Below are 23,353 nucleotides of genomic sequence, written 5' to 3'. Positions count from 1 at the left end.
GTCAGAATAAAGGGGGCTGGATGCATTTGCTTCCCAAAGATCACAATGCAAAGCCCGGCAGGAGGAGGAGCAGGGAGGGAGGTCAATGGATGCAGCATTCCCTGTCCTTGAGTCACTTCTCCTGCAGGAATTCATAAGATCCGGTATCTCCCAAGCACATCTGAGAGCAGGGAATGGCTTGGGCAAGGGCACAGGGGTTTCAGGGGGCTTTATAAAGAAATCCCATCCTGGACCACAGTTAAGGACACCCTGGGCTGCTGCCTATCCTCAGGTTTGGGTGCTGTAGGGAGCTAAAGCTGCCCGCCCTGCCACAGCTGCAGGGTCAGCGAGCTGGCAGCATCACCAGCTTGCAAGCCGAGGAGCTGTGTGCTTCAGTGTGGAAAGCGTGTAATGTTGCCTTCAGGCTTCCTTCCCTTGAGTCCCAGAAAAAAGGAGAAAAAGTACCTTTGTTCTCCTTTGGCCTTCACCTTGCTGCAGCTTTTAAAAAGTGAAGAGCTAGCCCTTTATGTTATTTTCAGTTCTGGAAAGCAAAGTGTATTCATAAGGACTTTTTTTTTTTTTTTAGGTGTTCTACAGCTTTTAAATTGATGCAGTATTTTCTCCTGCACCTCCTGGGGAGCAGGGTAGCTCACCATATGCTGTACACCTCCAGGACAGCTCTTGCTTTGGGGAGGAAGGGAGCAACGGCAGCTGCATGTGCTCTGCAGAGAGCTCAGACTGCCTGGATCCCCAAAGCGGACGTGGGGCCATCTCTCCCTCCCGTACCCTAGGTGGTCACCATTCCCTCCCCTTCTCCACCAAGGGACCTGCTGACTCCTTTTCCCAGGAGGCACAAAGGCAAGGCAATGGTGGGGAATGTCCATCATGGCCCCTTTCTGCTCCTCATCCTTCTCTTTTCTGCTCCAACCAGCTGGGCCCCCAGTGTGTCCAGACTCCCATCTCATCTAACATCCAAACCTGCTAAGAAAATATTCGACTGCATCTTGAACTGGGTAGGAGAGGATGGTCCTGCCCCGTCTCAAGATTTCAAAACAATTCCCACTCTGCGTTTGCTGAAACCTCCTGGAATTTTTCAGCAGAAGGAGATGAGTCCACCCTGGGGTAGCCCAGAGCCTGGCGGTTAGCATGTGGTCTTGGGCAATCGGGCGCAGAGGATGAAATCCCTGCTCTGATGCCTGCAGAGCGGACACCTGAACCTCCCGCGTCCCTTCATCCCTTCGAATCCTGCCTTGCTAAAACCGGTCCAGTCCTGCGGGAAGTGCTGATTTTGATGAATCAACATTTTCCAGAAAAAAAACATGGCATTTGCAATTTCCCAACCAGTCCTAATTGAGAGCATTCAGAAAAAGCAAACAAACAAACGAGCAAACCAAACAATGGCAGAGGGCAGGAAACAAGCCGGGCATCTCTGAAGAGCTGTCCTCGCCCGAGCATCGCTGCCAGGACAGGACTGCCAGCAGATAAACAGCTCTGGAGTGCACGCAGGAACCCCCATGTTCTGTTGCGGGAGCTCGACCTTGCTGCAAGTGACTGCTGGTCCCTTTGGTGCTGAACACTTGTAGGCTATCTCTGTAATGCCAGATGCAGCTCTGATATTACAAGTGAGGGCTCTAGACTGCTCTGGTCTGTGCCTGGCCTCGGCATGACCCAGGTGTCCCATTCCTAGAGAAGCCAGAGGTATCTCCACAGGCTTGGCTATATCCCTCTTCTCCCAGCTGTTTCCATCACCGTTGTGTAGCACTTGGAGAAGTGCTAGTACTGGTCTGGCAGTCAGGCAACCAAGGCTCCTCCTACACCACCTCTTTCTCTCCCAGTATTCATACGTCCAACCTTTCCCATCAGCAGGCCTGTACAATTTTGTCAGGTAGGTACAGATGGAAATTTCCAATTTGCAGTAGAAAGTCTCAGTCTTGTCTCAGAAGAGCCTCTCTGCTCACTTGCTTTCCATGGACCCCTGACGCTGGGTGCAGGATCTCATCCTAGGTGATACAGGACAAGTCCGGGTGACTCCAACAAGTCTTGGGTTTTCAGCTGTGGAGGGGAGCACTTCTCTTGGACGTGCTTTCCCTCCAGACCGTGCAAGCGGACCCGACGCTCTGCCTTTGGGATCAGGGTGGCATCTCCTTGGGGTGGACGGATGTATGGGATTGCTGGAACTCCATTGCGTGCCTGAATATGATGGTGGCTTTACCATGAGCAATAGCTCTGCTATTTTTACTGCAGTAATATCAGTCCTGGTCTCATGGGGCACCAGGACAGGTAGGAGAATTGTTTCTAGGGAGTCCCCTTTAGAAACCACTGGAGCTATATTCTGTGAGGTTTGGTGGGAGCCAAGTAGCTCAGAAACAGCAAACGTCTTGCCATGCTTTCACAACCACAAGATTTTGGCCCAAGGCTGCCTGTCACAGTTGCAAGCTCTAGTGCTGGAAATATTCAGTGGGGCTCAGAGAAAGGGGCGATGGAGAGGGATGGAAGGGTGGTTGTGGGGGAGCATCGCCGGCAGAGCAGCACTGATGTGGTGGCTGCAGGAGGGGGCCCCTGCCACAGGCTCTTGGATGCATCAAGGGAGCCCGTATGGAGGGTCACTGCGGGGAATCGCTGGTGCTTTCTGATTTCCTATTTTATGGCTGTGTCTTCTTCTCAGCAGCTCCTCTGGCTGCTCTTCCAGCCCTTCAGTTTGCAGTGGTTTTACCAGTTTTGTGCTCATGATAGGAGCGGGAGCAACGTGTCCTGGCAGGGATGAGATGGCAGCTTCCCTCTGTGCGGCTCCAATGGAGGCAGTTGGATCTGGTTTGGGAAAAGAGGCTGTTAAAACCACAGCCTCCTCTCAGACCAGCTTTCAAAATCTGCCACCGGCAAAATGCAGCCCCGGCCACTGCTGCCACCTCTGCCAGGCTGTGCCCGTCCCATGGGGACCTCCTGCATATCTTCTACTACACTGGCACGGGACTCCCTCGGCAGAGGGGACACGACCCTTCCCCACACTCTCTGCCACCCCAGCCAGCTGGCATTGCCATGGCAGCTTTTGCTCCCAGACAGTGGCGATTTTGGGGCCAGATACTTGAAAGAGGTTTGCAGCAACCCTGAAATGCCCAGCTCTTGGCCAATACACTCAAAACTCCTTTTGGATGAAATCCGCTTTCTGCACATGATTTGTCAAATACTTGTGAACGACAAGCACGTCCCACAGCAGGGACTCTGCCTGGGCCTCTGACAAGCAGAAGGGAGAACTGGACACACTTTCTAAATTGGTCATGGCGGTCGTCCACGATTTTTCTGGGTACAACTAATAGGTGACTTAATTCTTTGCTTAATCTGAACTGTTTCCATTACGCAGCTGAGGAAGTTCGGTCTCCCAGCTGCCTCGCTATATTTGGGCTGTGAACTGCAGGAAGTTGATCAGCAAGACACTGTCACAGATATTTCCCTGTAACGTTTCCCTAGAAAGAGAAATCTCATTCAAACCTCTCTGCCCTCTCCTCCTTATCCCCCAGGCACCGGGTGCTCTGCGTACCCACTCTGGTGCTGCGTAGCCCTCCTCCCTCCCTCCCAGGGAGTTCACTTGGACAGCAGAAGGATAGTGTGATGTGATGGGTGGTTCCAGGACCTTTTAAAACTTCCTTACCCGAGCACAGACAATGACTCCCTAAAGTAAACATCAGTGCCCCCTCCCCAAGACATGGACGCATGAACCAGCACAGTCCTTCAAATAGATCCACAACGTTTATTCAATTGCTTTGAAGGTGCAGTAGCGTAAGTGCGTGTTTCTGCCTGCGGCACCGCTGGCCTCGCTGCTAGTTGCAGTAGTTTTCCAGTTGGTAGAGGGAGCACGGGTTGTGGCAGCATTGCTCAACAATCCCTCGCTTCACTTTCTCAAACTCCTCCTGCTGGAAGGGCAGCTCTCCTACCTCACCATGCAAGGGACCGCTCACTGCCAGGGAAGAAAAAGATAAGCCGTGGGACATCACACAGCATCAGCCCTGGCCGTTGAGCCCCATGGAGACCCTCTCTGCAGACACCAGATTTTTAAAACAGAGTTGGCTGGAAAATGGGGAGGGAGTTGCAAAGGTTTCCCCGGGTTGATGCTGCTTGTAGCACCTTCAGGCTCTGTGTTTCCTCTCCCAAAATAATCCTGTGGTGCTTTGAAGGAGCCAAGCTGAGTGGATATCAGCAGCATGAGGGACAAGGAGATGCAGGGGCTTTATTGAGGCGGGCATGTGGAGAAGCAGAGAAACCCTGCACCCTCCCTGGGGTGAGCAGCTAGTAAATAAGATGATAAAATGGGCTGGTCTGCTCCAGAGAGATGAGTTGCTTGGGACTGCAGCCCCTCTCGGGCAGTTACCTACTCTTCTGGGAGCCTGGGCAAACAACTGGGATGTCCATAGGATTGCAAGGACGGTCCAGTCCTTGGGTTGGATGCATTTCCCAGCTGGTCCTGAACAGCCTGCTCCTGTTGCCTGCCTGGATGTAGCCTCAAGCCGAAGGCAAAAGCATTCGTGTGTGTCCACGTTCACAGCTGGGGACACGTTTTTAGAAGGAATGATGAATTGGCGTATTTGGATACAGACAAAACTTAACAGAATATCTCGTTTGCTGGTGGGAACTTGAAAACTTGTGGACAGAACTGTTCACCTTTTAGTTGCCCAATGAAAATATAGAAAATGGCAAATAAAACAGTGATTTTTCCTGTAGGAAGAAAAGTGGCCCTAACAACAAAAAGAAAATGCCTGGAAAGCGAGAACGAGATGAGGTTTCTAGGGCAATATGAAAGTACAGCACAAGATGCAAAATCCCCAAGTCCCCAAAGCGTGATGCAATGAATGAGGCACAAGAGTAACAAGAAATCATTATGCTAATGTGCTAGGAGGAAAATTTAGGAAAGGTTTAAGTCCAACATTAAGTAGAAGAGGAAGTAACTAGTCAATGTTTTGTGATTTACTTGTCTTCATCCTTCAAGCCAGCTATGAGCAGAATTTAAACACAACCAGCTTGTGTGACAAAGAGGTGGTGGCTCAGGCAAAAATCCTGGAACAAGATGTCCTCAGATACTTTCAAACTGGTTGGCCCTGATGAAATTTGCAATACTATTAGGGAATTGGCAATACTATTTAGGGAATTGCAATACTATTTAGGGAATTGGCAAACAAAACTTCCAACCCATTCGTGGTGGTCTTCAGAAACAAATCATCAGAGAAGGGAGCAACTAACAGCCTAGCTGGCCATTCAAAACAAATCATGGCAACCCCCCTGCTATGACATTACCTTGTTTCACCTTCCAAAGACCTCTAAGACTATTTCATGGGATGGTTGCATACACAGGAGAAGGAATCGGATACAAATGAAACCAGTGTGTGATGGGAAGAGAACTGGTGGGAGAGGCGTATTGTAGTCAGGGGAGGTTAAGTAATGGTCCATCTTGAAAGAAGAGGGTTGAAATGACTGGGATTTGGCAGGGCTCTCTTCTGCATCTATTCAAAGTCTCCATTAGTAGCTTGGAAGACAGAAGAGAAAGTGTACTTGCTGGATTCATAGAGGAGCTAAAGCTGAGAGGAACTGCAGATACCCATCTCCAGGAGAGACAACATCCTTGCATTACAGCTGGAGCATTACAGGTCCTGGCCCCGTCTAGATACAAACACCATGTTGAAGACCAGCTCTCTTGACTGCCTCATCCCACCTGCAGTGCCATGCAGACACAAAGTGCTGGACCAGGGGCAGTGATCTGGCACCAAGGGCGTGCAGGCAGGGCTGTCATCTCCTCCTGCCTCCCAGCCCTTGCACTGGTCAGTAGTGCAGGAATCCTAAGGACAGGAACCAAAGCAGCTCCACCAGCATTTCACCACCATGAAATAAGAGACAATATAAAGCTGTGGGGGCTGCAAGCCTCTTGAAGGGCAAGATTAGTACTAAAAATTACCTTCGAAACTATAGAAATACACAAAAGATGGGGTGCTGTTCAGTAAGAAATGTGAAAGATGCTAAAGGTAGGCAAGAAGACTGCGTTGCACATGCAGGATGAAGGTTTGACTGTGGTAGCAGTCCTTCAAGGACTGCCGATCCACCTGAGAAAGGGCCAAGGCATCCAAGGGAGACAGTAATCACTATCAATCAACAGGTGCAGTGCAGCTTTGAAAAAGGCAAACCACCTGTGTAGGCAGGAACATGGTGTGAAAAACATGCAATATCATTTTTCCAGTTTGCTCACTCTGCTTGGCACTGGCAAGGCCTCAGCTGGTGTCCTGTGCACTTCTCCAGGCATCACCACTCAGTAAGGATGCAGACCAAATGCAGAACAATTTGCATGGACAGAGATCTAGAAAATATGACTTAAGAAGGTAGTGGGGGGGTGTAGAGGCTATTTAGCTGAGAGCAGGTTAAAACTAGACATGGGAACAGTCTTCAAATATTTTGAAAAGCAGCCATAAAGAAGAAAGGAGTAGACTCCTCCCCATATCCACTATGGAGAAGACAAGAAATAATTTACAGCAAGGGACGTTCAGGTTAAATACTGGGAAGAAACACTCAAGAAGAAGGTCAGTTAAGCATGGGAACAGGCAGTTTCAGAAGGCAGAAGAAGCTTCCTCACTAGAGGTTTTTATGAACATACTAGACAAGCATGGGTCAGGAATAGCATGGGGACAACTGATCCTGTCTTGGGGCAGAAGGAGGCTTCCTGGGTTCCTTCCACCTTTATTTTCTATGAACACTCCCAGGCTGGTGTAATGGCCACACAAAGAAATAGACAAGTTTGAGCTTTCAGCCACAATTCCTTTTGCCTCATAAATCCGCTTTCCTTGCCTGCCCTCCCATCTGCCTTTTTAACCTGAAGAGCTTTTCATTGGCAATGTGATGCTGTTGGTATGTTAAAGGTATTCCTGGCATTCCCCATCAAGGACATTCCTGGTGTCACTGTCAAAGATAGGAGGTTGTTGTCTTTTGCATTGCATAGCATATGACTGCGTTCAAGGTCAGCCTGACTTACCTAGAGGCTGCTCAACGTCCCGTCGGGCTTTGGGGGAGTAGAAGAAGCCCCGCTCTCCACACACCAGGTAGAGAGCCTCCACCAAGTGGGAGCCGCAGAGGTGCTGGTTGGCAGCCGCGTGGCTGGTCCCAGGACTGGAAAGAGCGAGAAGGGCCAGGAGAGGCAGCGATTGGATCCAGAGAGCCATGGTGAGCAGGGTGAGGCCTAGGGTTAAGAGGCAGAGGAGACACAGGGAGGTCTAGGAGGGAGAAATAGGTTGTCATCAAGCATCTTTTGTCCTTCAGCTCCTTTGGCATGAAAATGAGACCAGAGTAGCAGATGGACCTTCTAAAGATGCCCTAGCTTGAGAGGGAAGGAAAGCTTTCTTCATCAGGCTTTACAAGTCACAGTAAATGACTAATGATTATAACCAGAAGTCCATCTCCATCTGCATACTCACATCGGTCCTGGCCTCCCTGCTGTCTTCCCCCAAAAGGCCAAACTAGACTGGAAGAGCCATCCCACTGAGCCCTGTAGCGTACATGCCCAGGAGAGCTGAGATCAGCAGACACCGTCAGAGGAAAAACCCTCTCTTCCAAGTCAGAAGGGGCTGTTCATTATGACAATGGCCCAAGAACAACACAATGTGCTCAAAGACCTGAGGAGACCTCATTTTCTTGGACTAGCGAGCCAGCACTTGTCACCAGCAGCTACATCAACTTAAGAAAACAGCTCTGCAAAACAGGTAGAAGCTAAAAGGGCAGCAATCACACTTACCCAAAGAAGCGGCAGAAAGAGATGGAGAGAAGTTTGCTCTGAGAGGTGAAGACTGGTTGGTTGGTGGTAATTTCCCCATTCTCTCTTTCCCATATTTATATGCTTTACATTAGCCCAAGTGACACAAGAGCTAGCATGAGCCCCACCTCCTCAATGACACTCTAGCCAAAATTTTTGCTGCTTGTGCACATTAATTTCCCTCTACGTAGTATCAACAAGTCTTTATGCAAGTTAAGATAGAAGCAACAATTTGCAGTTTCCATCTCATTTCATCGACCTGTTTTTGCTTCCCTGAAGCTCTGTCCTGAGCCATCAGTGACCCTTTTAGCAGGAGATAATGGTGCTATTACAGCTGCAATAATTACTAATGACACTAATGCTGGCAATAGGCACTGCTGGCATTGAGGTGGCTCAACAGCTGTTTCTAAAATGTAAAATTAAAGGCAAACATGTTAATCTGTTTGATTAATATCACCTTGGAAAGTATGCAGTGATGGGACCAAGTTGTCAGTGAGACCATGCTACTGTCAGGTGTTAGAGGAAGGAAAACACATTATTGTGCTGAGGCTATCTGCGGCCCCGCTCACTGGCCATGCGGCGTACAGCGAGAGACACGTGTCCACGGCTTGAGCTGGGGGAGGAATAACATCTGCATTTTGCAGGAGACCTTGGGTGGTCATTTTAGCTCAGTGTGGGCCCAGAGTTAGAGCATTTGAAATTTTGTATGTGAAAAAATAAGCCTTTCCCCCTTTGCTCACTGAAAGGCAGGTACCCTCCATCTGCCAGGTGCCCCTTCAAATTCCTGTTTGGGATCAAGTAGAGCAGGGACTCCATCTCTGCTGTTTGCAGGTGAGAGCTCTGAGCACCTCAGCTCTTCTCTCTGGGGCTCTGCCCGAAATTGTGTCTTCGACACCAAGGAACATTTCTGGTAAATCCCAGTGAAAATCGGGACATAGCTGATTATCTCCATTCTGGCTGGTCAGTTTGCTTTTAATAGGAGATGATGGGCCAGGGGTGGCCCACTGCCTTTCATGGGTCTAATTTTGGCAACAGATCTAGCTCTCTCTCTCTTTCACAATGTTACTCCATTTTTCGGATACTTCTGTGCTCAACTTTTCTGCCACCAATAGCATGCTTGTACCTTTTTCTGCTTAAAGTATACTTTTTTTTTTCTGCCTGAAAAGACCCATTTTAAATGCTGGGGATGAGATGACCTTCAAACTTCCCATTGCCCTAAATTTTGAGACTACAGGTGCTCAGCACCACTGAAAAGGAGACATTTCATCTGTTTGAACTCTGCTGCTTGTTTAACCTAGAATAAGCCTGATTCTCCATACACAGTATAAATCAGAAGGAAGTTCACTGAAATGAGCAGAATGCCTTGAGACTTAAACCAGACCTTTGATTTCTTGAGTAGCCAAAGCAATTCCGTCCATCAGCATCTAGGAGGTCGGAAGTCCCATATGCCCACATCATGGCTTTAAGTGTGAAGTATCACATGTTTGCTAAATGACTGCGATTGCAAAAAGGCTTGTGAGAAGTGCTAAATCTCTGATGAGTGTACAGGGACGGGACTCATTTGCTCAAACAGATGCAAGACAAGGTTATCACTTACATCCCCTGCCACGTAGGTCTTTCGGCCTCCTGCTAATAAATCCAAGTTGTGATGCTCAACTACAGTTAATAGCATCTCTGCACAATGCGTAACTCTATCTCTGTCTCCCTTCCCCTCAAAAAAGATATTGGATGTACTTGAATGACCTAGTGGTATACCCATGAAGAGGGTCTCAGGTTTCAGCAAGATATGAGTACAGGGCATTCACTTACTTCTTTCTACTGGGAGAAGATGGGGGAATTAGCAGCTACACAGGATAAAACCCGGCATTTTACCCCATTTTAAGTAGGTTGTCAAAGCCAGGAGCAGAAGCCTTGTGCCACTCACACTTCCTCCAGAACAGGAGTGGCAGGAGATGCCCCACCCGTCATCTCACACGAAGGTGATAACTTGCAGAATTACCCTACAGATCCCCTCAGCAGTCGTTTTCCTGCAGTCACCACACTGCGTGAGGTCCGATGGACCTCAGTCCAGAGGTCGCCTTGGAAAGGCTTTGGAGCAGCGTGTGCCCCAGGTTAATCACATGCTGAGATTTGCCATTTAGGGTGTTCCCTCTTGCAATTTTGAATGTTACCTGAGCTCACCTGAACTCATGTTTTATTGACAGTGGGACTTTGTAAGGAGGCTCCTCTATCCACTATCTTCTCCCTTCTGGGTAGCTTCCCTGCTAGGCTTCCCCCTTCCCTGGGGCTTACCCCACTGATATAGCAAAAAAAGCTAGTTTATTTTGTGTTGGAAGTGCCATGTTATTAATCTGTTGCTTCTCTTACTCTTGGCTAACCAAATCCTGGAGGTAGCTTCAAAAAGCTCATGGCATTTCTGCAGCATGCCCCAGCAGGGGATGGGCTGACTGTACCCGAGCAGTCAGGAATCCCTCTTGGCTTGCTGTAGTCTGGGTGCAGAAATAAGCCAGAAGATTTATTGGAAGGAAAAAAGATATCACACTGGCTCAAAGTTCAGCACAGGCCAATATTTTTTCAAAAGTTCCCTACTATGATTTTTTTTTCCCGTTCCAAAATATGATCACTTTGATTATTTATTGGAAACGGTATTTTCTTACCATAAATGGTCCTTTGGAATATGAAAAATGCTAGCAGTCATATAAACAGGTATAAAATGGATATAAACTGCAGAAAGTTTTGTCTTAGAGGGAAAACTCCCATGTCAGCAGTGAACTGAGAGAGAGGGGGCCAACAGGGGAGCCCATTTCTCGATGGAAAGCTTTTTCTACAGAAAAATCTCAGCTCACTCCTTCCAGGTTGGGATTCCCCATGATTTTTCATGTGATTAGGCAGTGACAGGCCAAATGCTCATCCATCATTTTGGCTACATGTGCCTCCCATGACCCCTCAGCTCCATGTTGGGCTCACTTGGCCGAAGGATGGGAGCAGCTGGGTGGGAGTGGGCTGCTCCTGGCTCCTGCCCTTTGTGCTAAACCACCTCCAGACGTGACTCAAAGCCACATCCCTCACTCACATCCCCCCGACCCCAAGCAGTTGCATCAGTGGGAATGAGGTTTAGGCAATCCCCAGTGTCATGTAATCGAGTTTTACAGTCCGTTGCCAGCACAATAAAATCTTTACTACTGTAGATGTCTAGCATTTTCGAACCCTGTCCTGAAAAAATAACAAGCCCACTACGGGGGAACTAGTTAAGAATTACAAGTTTGTGCAGGTTTTACTGATGACAGCAAAGGTCAGGTCTGGAGGTGAGCGAGTTCTCGGAGAGCACCCGGGGACCCTGAAAAGCCACCCGTGTCCCTGCCACTGCTCTCACACTCAGCAGCCACTGCTGGGGCTGCTCTGCCTGTCCCCGGGTGTGTGTTGCCCCAAACACTGTGCAATGCACAGCAATGCAGCAGTGACTGCGTGCCTCCTTTTCCCTGGAGAGCGAATTCAGGGGCTTGTGAAACAAATGGCCCTGGAGGAGGCGCCGGCTGCCAATGCACCCCTGTACTGCGCCAGCAGCCTGCCAAAACACGGCCCCGAGGCACCCGGAGGGGTCTGCACCCCCAGGAGTGGCTTTTGGGGGTGGCCAGCCCCTGGGAGGTGCCCCAGTATGGCCACTGGTAGTTGGGGATGTGTAGTTGGGGCAATGCATTCAAGCACATGGGCTGTTTGAGCTACAGAGGTGTAGCTTTTTGCTCAGCATGGGGAAATGGGGACCCCCTAGGGCCCAGCGATTGCCCCCTCCAGGCTTTGCTCCACTCCCTGTGCAGGATGCAGCAGCAGCCGGCATTGTGGCACAGAGCAGGCAAGCTGGCATCCTCAGTGCTCCTTGTCTTCGTGTGGTTTCCAGCAGCTGTGCTTCCGTTGGCATGTCCAAGCATGCGTGGAGCGGCAGCGTGTGACCGCCCCACCAGCGGCACTGGTGTGAGATGAAGGGCGGGGAGGTGAACCTGGCACCGAGGAGGGTGCTTAATCATGGGAACGCTTGCAACCAAATCCTGCGATGCCTACAGAGATATGCGGCAGGTGGGGCAGCCACCGTGGGCTCAGGGGGAGAGAGGGCTGCTACAGCAAAGGGTGAGGCTCTGCGGCTTATCTGGAGCCACACAATGAGAGATGCCCTTGCTTCAAAAGGGGCATTGTGCAAGCAGAGAAGAGAGCCACTCACTGCGATACAAGTAATCTCAGCTGCTTCTATAAACTAATCCAGGCGGCTGCCTGGGTGCAGGGCATGTGAGCAATCCCCGTCGTCCCACTAGCCACTGGGCCCAAGGGAGACGCTCCTGCCAGACCACGGATTTCACAATTTTCCAGGCTTTTCCAGGCCAGGGACATTATCTTGCTGCTTAGAGCACAAAGGGTTGATTCATAAAAAGGAGGGTGTAACCCAAAGCCCAGTGTAACCAACTGGATCTACCCACCGGTTTCCATCACCTTTGGGTTAGCTGCTAACAGTGGAGAAGGTCATGAGTACATCCGCACCTCTGGAGGTACAGCTCACTGGTAGAAGATGACCCAGGGAGCAACTCCAAAGAGCCAGTAGCTTTCATCCGAGGACAATGGAGTTTCCCAGGTGTGCTGTGGTTCTGAGAATGGCTTCCTGCGACCCAAACCCTCTGGCCACCCCTCCTGAGCACATCGCACCTCTCGGCAGGGAAATGCTGACCTTTGGCCAGCCCTGCTCACCTGGTACCATGGCACCAGCAAATTGGTTTGGCTGCACCTCGCTCAAGCCCCCCTGGCTTCTTCAGCCCCAAACCTCTATACAAGTACAGCTACCTAAGCAAAATAGACCAAATTTAATGATGTCAAGAGTAAAGCTCCCAAAATCTTTCCCATCCACCTTGGGAAGAGCATATGCAAGGTTATAAATATACATGGAGAAAACAGATATGCTCCTTTTAACCCCCTTAAATATTACTGGCCACATATTTTTTAAAAGGTAGAGGAGAAAATAGCACCTAAGAGCTGCTAATAGTTCCTAGACACAGCTATTAGCAGATGCAGCAGAACAAATTAGTTTGTTTATCAATGAGGAGAAGATGAAATCTGTGGCTATTAATGGCCCAAAAGTAATCCTTGGCGTAGATAGAGAAGCATTAGAAGAGGTGATGACACCCTGCTAGAGGACAAGTAATGAACAGCAAAAGCAACAAATAACTTTCACAGAGTGGAGAAGTGCTGGAAAAGTAGCCTGATCAGCACCAATCTAAAAATACCCATTTTCAGCATTGATACCACATCTGTCCTTCATGCCATGCAAGTCCACGAGAACAACCAAAGAGGATCTTGACATGGTCCTCAGGAAACAACCATGAGAGGGGCCATTGAGTCCATCAGTGAGTTTTCTCCAGTGTCCACAACTGTAGGCAGTGAAGTCTCATGGTGCCACCACCATGGCTTCCACAGCAGGTGGCATCACAGGCACCACTTGGAAAGCAAAGGCATGGATGACATGGAGAAGCCTTTGGTAAAATAGAGAAGAAAGCCTTGTCCTTGGTCATGATGCTCGAAAGCATGGGCAGGCCACCAGAGAGCAGCAGACATAGCAGAAAGTGATGGGTGCTATAACCAGCCAAGGCAGCAAGGGGATAAAGAGAAATGCAAAAAAATGAAGGAATTATTTCTGCTGGCTCAGACTGGATTTGTCCCCTGCTGTGAAGTGGTCTCATGGATTGAAAATAAATTATCATGTCAAATACTTCTGTATTTTCTGCCACTGCTCATCTTTGCAGCTGTGGGTATGCTGTGGACATCTGCCATGGTTTCCCCGATGATAAAATTGGGGGCCACAAGTAATACTGTAAGAGGACATTGAGGAACAACGTACTTGTTCTCACCCCACACTTTTTGCTGAGTTTAAATATGAAGCTTTGAGAGACTGTTTTCTAGAATAAACTTTACTTTAAAAGCCCTTGTTTTGCTATTAGGGTGCACTTGGAGATTTTGACTAATGCTGTCCTGATGCCGCTGCCCTGATGCCGCTGCCCTGAGGCCCCGCTTTTCTCCACAAGATGTGGCTTGCCATCTGGAGGTGCCGCTCGCTTTTTTGCCTTCGCAGGGTGCTCTGAGCTTTAGCACTTCAGATGCCTCCAGCTCTATTGGGCCCGAGACAGGAGCTGTGATTTCTTCCTCCTTCCCCATCACTCCCACAGCGTCACCTGTGTGGGAATTGGTGTTTGGACAACCGGCACAGCTCTGCACCAAAGGACCTTTCCTAACACGGCATCTGGCAGCAAATAAAATCCAACCCACCACTGCTCTTCCAAGCAGCGGATGCTCCCAGGCATCTGTCTCCCTGGCATTATCACCAGCTACGCTGGCTGCTCCTCGCTCCCAGGACGCTCTGCCAGGGCCGGGAGGTGCCAAAGACTCGCAGAAAGGCTGGCCCTCTCCCCGCTCGCGGTCGGCTGGACCCCTCTGTAGAGTGCTCTGATCTCCCCTGCCAGGGCATGGGGACTCCTAGGTCCGATATCATTAATTATCGCTGGATAAGTGGATCATTTTGAGCACTTAAAGCTACTTTAGGGATTTGGATGCGCACTGGTAACTGGTCCACAGGCTTGCCTACAGGTTCCTAGACAAGGAGGTGTAAATCCTACTGATAAGGCTTGTTAGTGTTAGGGGGCTGGGGAGGGGGAGGCGGGGGGGTGTTTGGAGCCAGGCACAGGGATCTCCAGGGGCCGGGAGGGGTGAGCCCTCTGCTGCAGCCCCCTCCTCCTGCCAGGGAGCCCCTGGCCAGGGGGAGGCACCGGGGTGCCGCGGGCAGTCGGGGTCAGGCTGATTTACAGCAGCGGAGGAACCGGGGCTGTTAATTCAAAGTTGCCGCTTATCGGTGTTTAGAAAGCAAGCTCCGATCTGTTGGTTAGTGATTTGGCCTTTGCTGTAAATAGAGGGGCCCAATGCTTTGCTCTGACATTTTTGTCCTTATTATCTTGTCTTGGCCTCCGAGGGAGGTGGGGGAGTTATTTAAGGCTGACCTTAGTGGAAGGAAAATGAACAACTCCCTTACCCCACCCTGTTTTTCTCTCCGCCGTCCTGGGTAACAACTGTTGCATTGAACTATCTGTGTGAGATACTTAATCCTCTACCATCCCTGCAAATATTTTGTAGATCAATTCACCCTGCTGTGCCCAGAGAAAATAATCGCAAAGAGACTGAGTAGAACTAATGTCAGAAGTAAAAAAATGGATTTTGCATCATTATCCCTCCAGGAAAATCAATGAGGATGGGCCATGACCCCATCAGGCGCTGGAGCTCACCACCAAGCCTGTCCGGTCTCGCATCACTGTGGTTCAGGTCTAATTCAAACCTGTGTTTCAGGTGAGTTTCAAAACCAGTTGCTTGATCCCAAGCTAAACCTCTGAACATCACATACAGAAACATGTGATAGTAGCTGGCTGGAGCTGGAGGGAGTATTTTGGAGTCGGGGTCTGTGTACTGGGAATTTAGATCGGGACCCAAACCCTCCACAGTTCCAGGGGAGAGGATTCGGGGAATGCGCAAGGAGTCTGGGTGGGTCCCATCCCTGCTGGGACGTATGTGGTGTTGGGAGGCTTGCAGTACAGAAGTCAACATGTGCATGTGCTCCAGCTGCTCCTGGGTGATACACACCGTGTACAAGATGATCAAAGTGAATTCATGAACAGAGAAATGAAGAAACTCTTGTTCATTTGAAGCACAACACTAACGAGTCTGAAAAATGTCTAATCTCCAAACACTTGTTTTATTGACCTGCCATCGCCAACTGTATGAGCTGCACAATGAGAGTGCTGCAAAGCTATGTTAGCACCTCTGAGGTGCAGGCACATGGGGTTTTAAATCCCTTACCTAATCTTTGCAAACCTCTCTATTCATTTAAAAAAAAAAAAAAAAAAAAATCTCCTGATCAGTTTTCAAGACATTTCAGATACTTTCTGCTTTCAGCTGTGCCAGAAAAACGTCAAAAGATTGTTTTGCCCCTAGAAAACCTAGCTTTTTTCCAAACATTGTAATGAACAAGTGTAGAAAAACTGAAAACAAATTCTTTGCAGTGGAAAGTGCAGTACCTTTTCTGGTCCCTGGGGAAAGAAACAAGTCTGATTTGAGCTGGATTAGCAGTACAAATGACAGCTCAGGTCAGCTGCAGCCTTATCTGAATCAATTCTCATCTCTGGGGGGGGCAGTGCGTGTGTGCACGCATACCTGCGGCTATAAGATTTGTAAATAATTGAGTTCTGATCCATACCATCACAGAACAAGAAGAAAGATTTGGTCCTGAGGGGGCTGACAGAGGTTCAAGCCCCAGATCTGCCACTTAGACACTTCTTCCCAAAGCTGTTTAGGCATGTAATTACTTTTCAGGCTCTGCGCCTGGTCTGAGTCTCTCTGATTCTCTGCCTCCTTTTATCTGTCAGCCTTTTACAGGGACAAGAGTACTCCTTTACCTCCCAAGCGTGTAATGAAGATGAATTCATTACAGCTGTAACACTTTAACGAGCACTATGAAGATACAGGGTATCCTTACAAGTCCTAAATTAGGAAACTCCCTCTCAGACAGTGCTGGGGTGCCTGGATGCATGGTCCAGACCTGTGCTGGCAATACATTAATCCACCTCTGTCCGTGATTCTGGAAGGGATTTAACCAGAGAAAGAGTCTGGCTTTCACATAAAGGCCAAGCTTGCAGCAGTGACGGGAATTAGTTTCCTTAAACATAAGGATAACTCTACGGTACGAAACACTTATGTGGCCTTGGGCATCTTTTCTGGTCTCCGGGGGTGCATTCCGGTTCCTGGGCATCCTGTATCCCATCCACCACTCCCACATGGATGCAGCAGATGCCTTAGGTCATCTAAAATAGTCCCTATGCTTACGCAAGCAGGATCCACCCCTAATTACTCTTAGAAGGGTGTTCAACACATTTAGGGTTGGGGTTGCATAGCCTGGTTACACGCAAACCAGACTACGTTACCAGGCACAGTGCATATTGCCAGCGTTCCTACGTGGCCAGCGTTACTGGAACTGAACAGAAATAGTGAGAAATGCTGGGAGAGAAAGCACGTAGCAAAGGCAAGCCCCCTGGTGTGTTACTATTTAAAAGAGACCTCCCAACTACTGTTCCATGCATAATTGTGCAATTGGTAATAGCCTGGCAAAGAAAGGCTTAGATCAGCTTGTCTGCAAAGAAGGGACCATTTTCCACCTCCGAGTTAACATTTTACATGAGCACCAGTTGCGGATCTCCGGCCGTAACAGGCCTCGGGTTGGATTTTGCGTACTGCCTGCAGGCAAGACGGCCAACTTGAATCTGAACAGCAGAAGGATGCAAGAGCCAAACTCAGGATGCTAGACCAGAAATATACCTTTTTTATTCTTAATATCATGTCAGCAGCAGCACGATTCCAAAATGAAAAATAATTCTGTTTCATATTTCTTTACACAGAGGGACAGACAGACAGATCCACCCACAGCAGCAGCAGCGACAACAGCGAGAGACCGCTCAGCGAGGCACTGGGACACGCAGATACCAGAGGGTACAGTGGGGCCTGGCTCAGAGGAAGGCTTTTCTCCTTTCTTCCTCCCTCACTAGCCCATGCTCCATCTACGGGAGGGTTTAACCTGGGCTGACCCATCACCTTGGCTTTCTCCAGGTCACTTTTTATAGAGCTTGCAGTCACGTTTGGTGAGGTCTGGGGAAATGGCATGAAGGCTCCCATGACCCCCCTAGAGGACATGAGCTCGTGCTTAGCTCTAAGCAGCCACATAGTCCTACAAATCTGCTCCACTGTCAGGAAAAGGGAATTTGTAACATCTTTTGGTGGAGGGTGTGACTGGGTAGATCCTCAAAGTCTTTTCCTCTTAGCGATCTCGTTCAAGGCAATTCTACAAATCTGACCAGCCTTGTGCAACAATACTTAAGGTATACCTTAAGACAAAATTGAAAGCATGGGGAAAATCTAAAAAGACTCGGGAAAAAGCCTTAAAAACAGGAATACTGGAGGGCTACAGGAAATCCCAACAATATCAGAGATTACAGCAGGGGCTGTGGGCACCTCTCCAGCCCACAGGAAGCTGATGGGTGATAGAGAACAAGTATTCTCTAATACGTGAGAGTGGATGAAGGGAGACTCAAGAATATGCCGCCTCTATTAGTGGGACTGGTATGGGAAGCAGTAGTAATCCGTGCCAACTGAGCCAAGGCAACACCAGAATATCAGCTGCTTCAACGGGAAAATTGTATTTTAAAAGAGTCTATCAAGTGACTTGAAATAACTTTGTCTTTAGAAAAGGAATACCATCTAGTGGCCCAAAAAGGCAATAAGGAGGTGCAATGGCAATTAGAGAATCAGATGAATTTAGAAAAAGAGAAGGAAAAACTGCAGAAGTAAGGAGAGGGATTAACATATATAGTGCAGTGATTCACCCTGGAGCAAGGGAGAGCTCAAAAGGGACCTGATCATAGTAAATGCAAAGCTAAAATTAGACACTTGCAAAAGCAGATTGGGATGCAAAAATTAAAAATAACTGCTGTAGCCGCAGGAAGTGGTGGAGAGAACTGGATTGGGAGCCATCAGAGGAAGATGATTTCAAGGATGATATGGGCAAATGGGAAAAGAAAGAGAAGTTGAGAATAGCAGCATATCCCACAAAAGACTACAAGCGCCGTCCTGGGGCAGGCAGGTACGGCAGATCAAAGTGCTGTAGCTGTTAAAGTTTTTCAACAGTGCTGGTGAAAAAAAGTGACCCCGAGGCAGGTAGCTGCAGATATGAAGCCACTGAAAGAAAGCACAACAGTAGAGTGGAGAACTTGGAGAAACTGCTTCAAATTTTGAATTAAATGGGAATTAAGAGGTAAGTTGGTTAGAGCATGGGCTCCAGCAGCTTTTATTCATTGCACATTGGGCACCTCCTTGAAGAGCATTTAACCATGCCATCATGGGAGTTTAATCAAATTGCCCAGCAGAATGGTAAGACAACGATGTAATTGGCAGCATTAACATCAGTCCATAAGCTTGAGGAAGATGGAGAGTCTTTAACGAACTGATGGGGAGCTGCTCAAATGTCAGCAGGACATGATACCATGTACCAACCACCCACTCCCAATGGAGCACAGGTATCTCCATTGCCCCTGGCAGCCCCGAAGCTGAGTCAGGCTCCTTGGACAGAGGATGAATTAGGAGAGCTAGCGGCACAAACACACCCCCACGATTCACAGCAAACTCCCATATGGCAAAACGCAGGGGAAGAAGCAATTTACAGAGTTGCTTTCACATTAAGAGACAAACAATATACTTTACTTGCATCCCACAGGGCTGAGCACCTGCCCTGCTGCACACGCTTGCGTTAGGAAAGTGTTTGAATGATGGTGTCCGGGGGACAAAGAAAAGTCATTGTCTTATGTGAATGATATTCAGGGGACCGCAGCTACAGAAGAAGAGGTACAAGCGAGAAGTAGCTGAGTTTTAAAATTAATAGACCAAATGGGATTTAAAGTCAATTTGAATACGGCACAATTAATGCAACCCCAGGTTAACTGCTTGGGAATCGGAACTGGTGAAACAAGAAGATGGATGGATGCTAGAAAGGTTAAGCTTTCTGTGAAATAAAGACTCCCACTAATCAGTCCTAACTCCGAAGAGTGCTGGGAGGATTTAATTTCTATGGCAGCGTATCTATAACTGTGCTAGTATCTTATGGCAGCATATCCATCTTTGCTAGTACCAGCAGAGCATTATGGAAAAGACAGAAAAAGAATCAGGAAGGTAGCTGGAGCAAAGAGCAAGACAATGCTTTATCTAATGTGGAAGAAGCTGCTTGAGAAGCTCCTGCACTAAAATTCCCAGTCAAAGGAAAGTTATTCGTAATAAGAATTGCAACATGAGCTGATTCTGTGGGAGCAATACTGTTACAGAAAAATAGTGAAGGAAAATGGATACCAGTAGCATATGAGCCCTCCCCAGGTGCTGGACCAAAATTTCCCTGGCCATGAGAAAGCCTTGTTAGAGGCAGTCTGGGCTGTGATGGTCTTTGAAGCTTTCACCCTCAATAGTCCAGTCGTACCCCAGTCTACTCATGTTCTGCTCTTAAGCACAAAGAGAAGAAATGGATATTAATGTGGATATCCTTTTAAAGGAAACCGGTAATAAACCAAAGGTATTGTGCACCAATGGGAGTGCTAAATTTGAACAAGGAGGAAAAATAATCCAAGATACTGCTATTACTGGAATGAGGGAAAAAATAGTGGGGAAACTAGGGAAAGGATCATGCCAAGGAGCTTACAGGCTGTCAGTAAAAGACATAAACCCCTCTGCACAATATCTCTCTACAGATAGCCACTATGCTGATAATAGAATAAAATACTGGATGCATGACACAGAGAAAGGCGATGGCAAGCACATAATGGGACACCCATGAAGAAAACGGGAGGTTTATTTTACAAGCTTAGAGGGAGAGTGGGAATAAAATATATGTAAAGGATGTTAAAGTACATGGGAAGACTGAAAGCAATACTGAGAAACAATTTAGTAAGCAAGTAGATAAATTGACTCAGAGTTTGTTTACTGCAGCCACAACCAGGAATCAGCTAAAAGAGAAGGTGGGATGGATACTGTGGCCAGCTGAATGAGAGCAAGTCATCTTAGACTGTCGTAATAAGTTACATAAAGGAGTACTAGGTACTCTAAAAAGAGTGCAAAGAACTTATATTTGGCCCCAACTGAAGCAAGATATAGAGGACATAAATAAAAACTGCATAAGGTGTGCAATGATGCAAAAGTGAACTAGTAAAAGAAAGCTGCCAACTCTACTGTACTGGCTAAGCCAAGGACCTTGGCAAATACTGCAAAGGGATCATCCAGATAAACTGTCACGCACTAAGGAAGGGTATTGGTATCTCTCTGTCACCATGAATATCTTTCCAGGATGGGTTGAGGCTCTTCCACCTAAAAGGAATACAACCACTGGAACTGTAAAAATGCTGTTAAAGGAAATTGTCCATAGATATGGAACATCAGCTGAGGTAGGATGAGATGGAGGAGGGGGCTTTGTAAGTGAAGTAGCTCAAGCCTTAATGAGTAACCTGGGGATTAAGCAAGGACTGCATATACCCTACCACCTGCAATCCTCCAGACTGGTAGAAAGAAATGAGTCAGACTATTAAAAATAGACTAAAGAAAATTGTAGGACAATATCCAAAATGATGGGCTGAAAAGTTAACGTCAATGTTAGTAGCTTTAAGAAACACAGTGACAGATTAGGGACTGGTTTACAACCCTACCATATTTTGTTTGGACAGCCTGTTCCTTGGTGATCCCATCTCCAAGACCCTAAAATATTATGGCAGGATAAAGAAGAAAACAAGGATCAGGTAGAAGCAGCAACATGAGAAAAATAGGTAAAATGAGAAAGGAAAAATCCAATTCATATATGGCTTATGAAATAAGGGGCCAAGCAATGTATTGGAAATCAGATTAAAAGGAACAAGCCTTAGAGACAAAATGGAAGGGGACCTATTATGTTACTAATAGGATAAGTCTTCTAAGATATTAAATAGATTAAATAGGGCAATGGTAAATACAAATGGGTTCATATTTCTCAGATATCCCCCTGAGGAGCCAAATAATTCTGGAATCTGTCATTAATTTGTCAAGAACACAGACATAGAAAATGCCCCAAAGAGGAACCTTGGACGCCTGTTCAGCCTGAGCCCCCACACTCACAGCACGCCCCAGCACAACCTCGTCTCTTGGAAGAAAGGGGGTGCAGCCCACGTGGTGTTTACCTCCTGTGTGGCTGCAGTAGATCTGTTTATATGCTTGCATACTAACAGGGCTGGTTTATGCTTCGAATTTTGCTTATTTTCTATTTTCGTAGGGCAACAGATTTTACTACAGCTCCTTGAACAAGCAACAGCTGACAGAGTCACGGAGCAGCAACGCAAACTCTGAGGCAAGGCGGAGGAGTTGAGGGCTCCTGCAGTTGCAAGGATTTTTAACTTGGCTTTTCACTCCATATTAATAGCTTTGGTCTTTTTATAAATTGCATTAATTTTAGGCATTTAACAAGGCAGATAATGACTGTGAAGTGCTTTGGAGAACTAGAAGCGACCGCCTTCAGACCTTTATGGGTTTTGAGGCCAGACCAGAAAGCAAACGCCTCCACAGAGACTCCCTGCTCGGTCCTGATCAGGAGCCTGGTGTCGCTGCAGGGCCTGCAGCATCCTTGCTGCACTCGTGGGCAGTAACCCAGGAGCTGGAGACTACCAAAGGAGAGGAGGAACAGCAACCTGCAGGCCAGTAATATGTCATTGCTATTGCTAACAAGGCCATAAGCTGTGCATTAACTATATAGGCTTCATTGTTACATCTTGCCTGTTTGGAGCTTTATTTTCTTTTTTTTAGTCTGTTTTACTGGAGTCACCAATAAGATTTTCATGGCTAGATAGCTAACCTATGACCTAACCTGCCTTAGTCTTGCATAGCTTGCTCCAGCTACTTAATCTAATAGTAATAACTAAATACCCCAAATTAAAAATTGTTGCAGCTCTTAAGGGAGCCTTCAGAGCTACAGCTCAAGATCTGGATCCACCCAGATTGGGAAATCATAGCTGAAGCTTTGGAAAAAGTGCTCTAAAATTACGATAACTGAATGAACTCAGTAGTTTTATTCATTTACGGGACAATGCTCCAAGGAGGAACAACTTGAGGAGAAGCAGCTAGCCCTAGTGTTGAACTGCTGATTTCAGTAATGTTTTTTTAAGCAATTTAGGAGGAATTTAGGACCGGGATCAAATAAGAAAGGAAACAGGAAGGAGGGATTGAAGCAGGTGGGAGACTAAGTGCTGTCAGTAGCTAAGTAGTTAAAATTTGAGAGAACTGGGGGTTAAGCATATGTATGTGAAGGTCTGAAATACATTGTAAACTATTATGACTGAGCCACAGCAGAAGTAATACTGGAGAGCGATGGTATATATAAGTATTGGAGGATACTTACACCTAATAGCCAAAACTTGACTGCTAAGCCTTGCATTTTGTTAAAGAGGAAATTATAAAAATCATATATAGTGGATAAGGATGGCAAAAGTCTATACAGAAATGTTATCACTGACCATGCATACAACTATGTGTAAGTCTCCCCTTCACTGTCCCCCACAGCTGCTTAGCTGCCTCCACGCATCCCAAGCCCAGCTCTGATACTACACAGCTGCATAACCTTGGGCCAAACTTCTGAGCAAACCGCTAAGTTATGAGACAGCCTGCAAGAAGATAAGAAGGGCAAAAGCAGGGGGAGGAAAACTGAGAGCTTTGGGTCAGATGAAGCCCTTAATATGTACAGTGAAAGCTGGATGAAACTGGGTTTGACCATCCTAACCATATGTTACCCTCCTCAGAAGTGGCCAGCAATGGCATTAGTCACACACCCAAGCTACATCATAGGATATTGGGATATCTAAGAACAAGACAATGCTGTTACCTGTGTAATAGACTGGAAAAGTGAAAGCATGTGAAATCCTCCCAAGGACTAGCAAACTTGGGATATCAGTGGTCCCACTCAGTCTGCAATAAACTCAGGAC

The 23,353-nt window shown here is 47.5% G+C and overlaps 1 protein-coding gene across 1 annotated transcript; it reads right to left on the bottom strand.

The window, feature by feature from the left end:
• Positions 1-3,794: 3,794 nt before the first annotated feature.
• Positions 3,795-7,817, bottom strand: INS (insulin). The gene is made up of 3 exons (XM_075501461.1): positions 7,739-7,817; positions 6,983-7,186; positions 3,795-3,931 (listed from the first exon to the last, which is right to left on the bottom strand). Exons 1-3 carry the CDS (start codon positions 7,815-7,817, stop codon positions 3,795-3,797), a joined length of 420 nt encoding a protein of 139 aa, XP_075357576.1.
• Positions 7,818-23,353: the final 15,536 nt, after the last annotated feature.

The sequence above is a fragment of the Mycteria americana genome, chromosome 5, assembly GCF_035582795.1.
Source record: "Mycteria americana isolate JAX WOST 10 ecotype Jacksonville Zoo and Gardens chromosome 5, USCA_MyAme_1.0, whole genome shotgun sequence".
Classification (NCBI taxonomy): domain Eukaryota; kingdom Metazoa; phylum Chordata; class Aves; order Ciconiiformes; family Ciconiidae; genus Mycteria; species Mycteria americana.
Note: the sequence above shows the minus strand (reverse complement) of the source record. Positions and strands in the feature narration are given on the sequence as shown.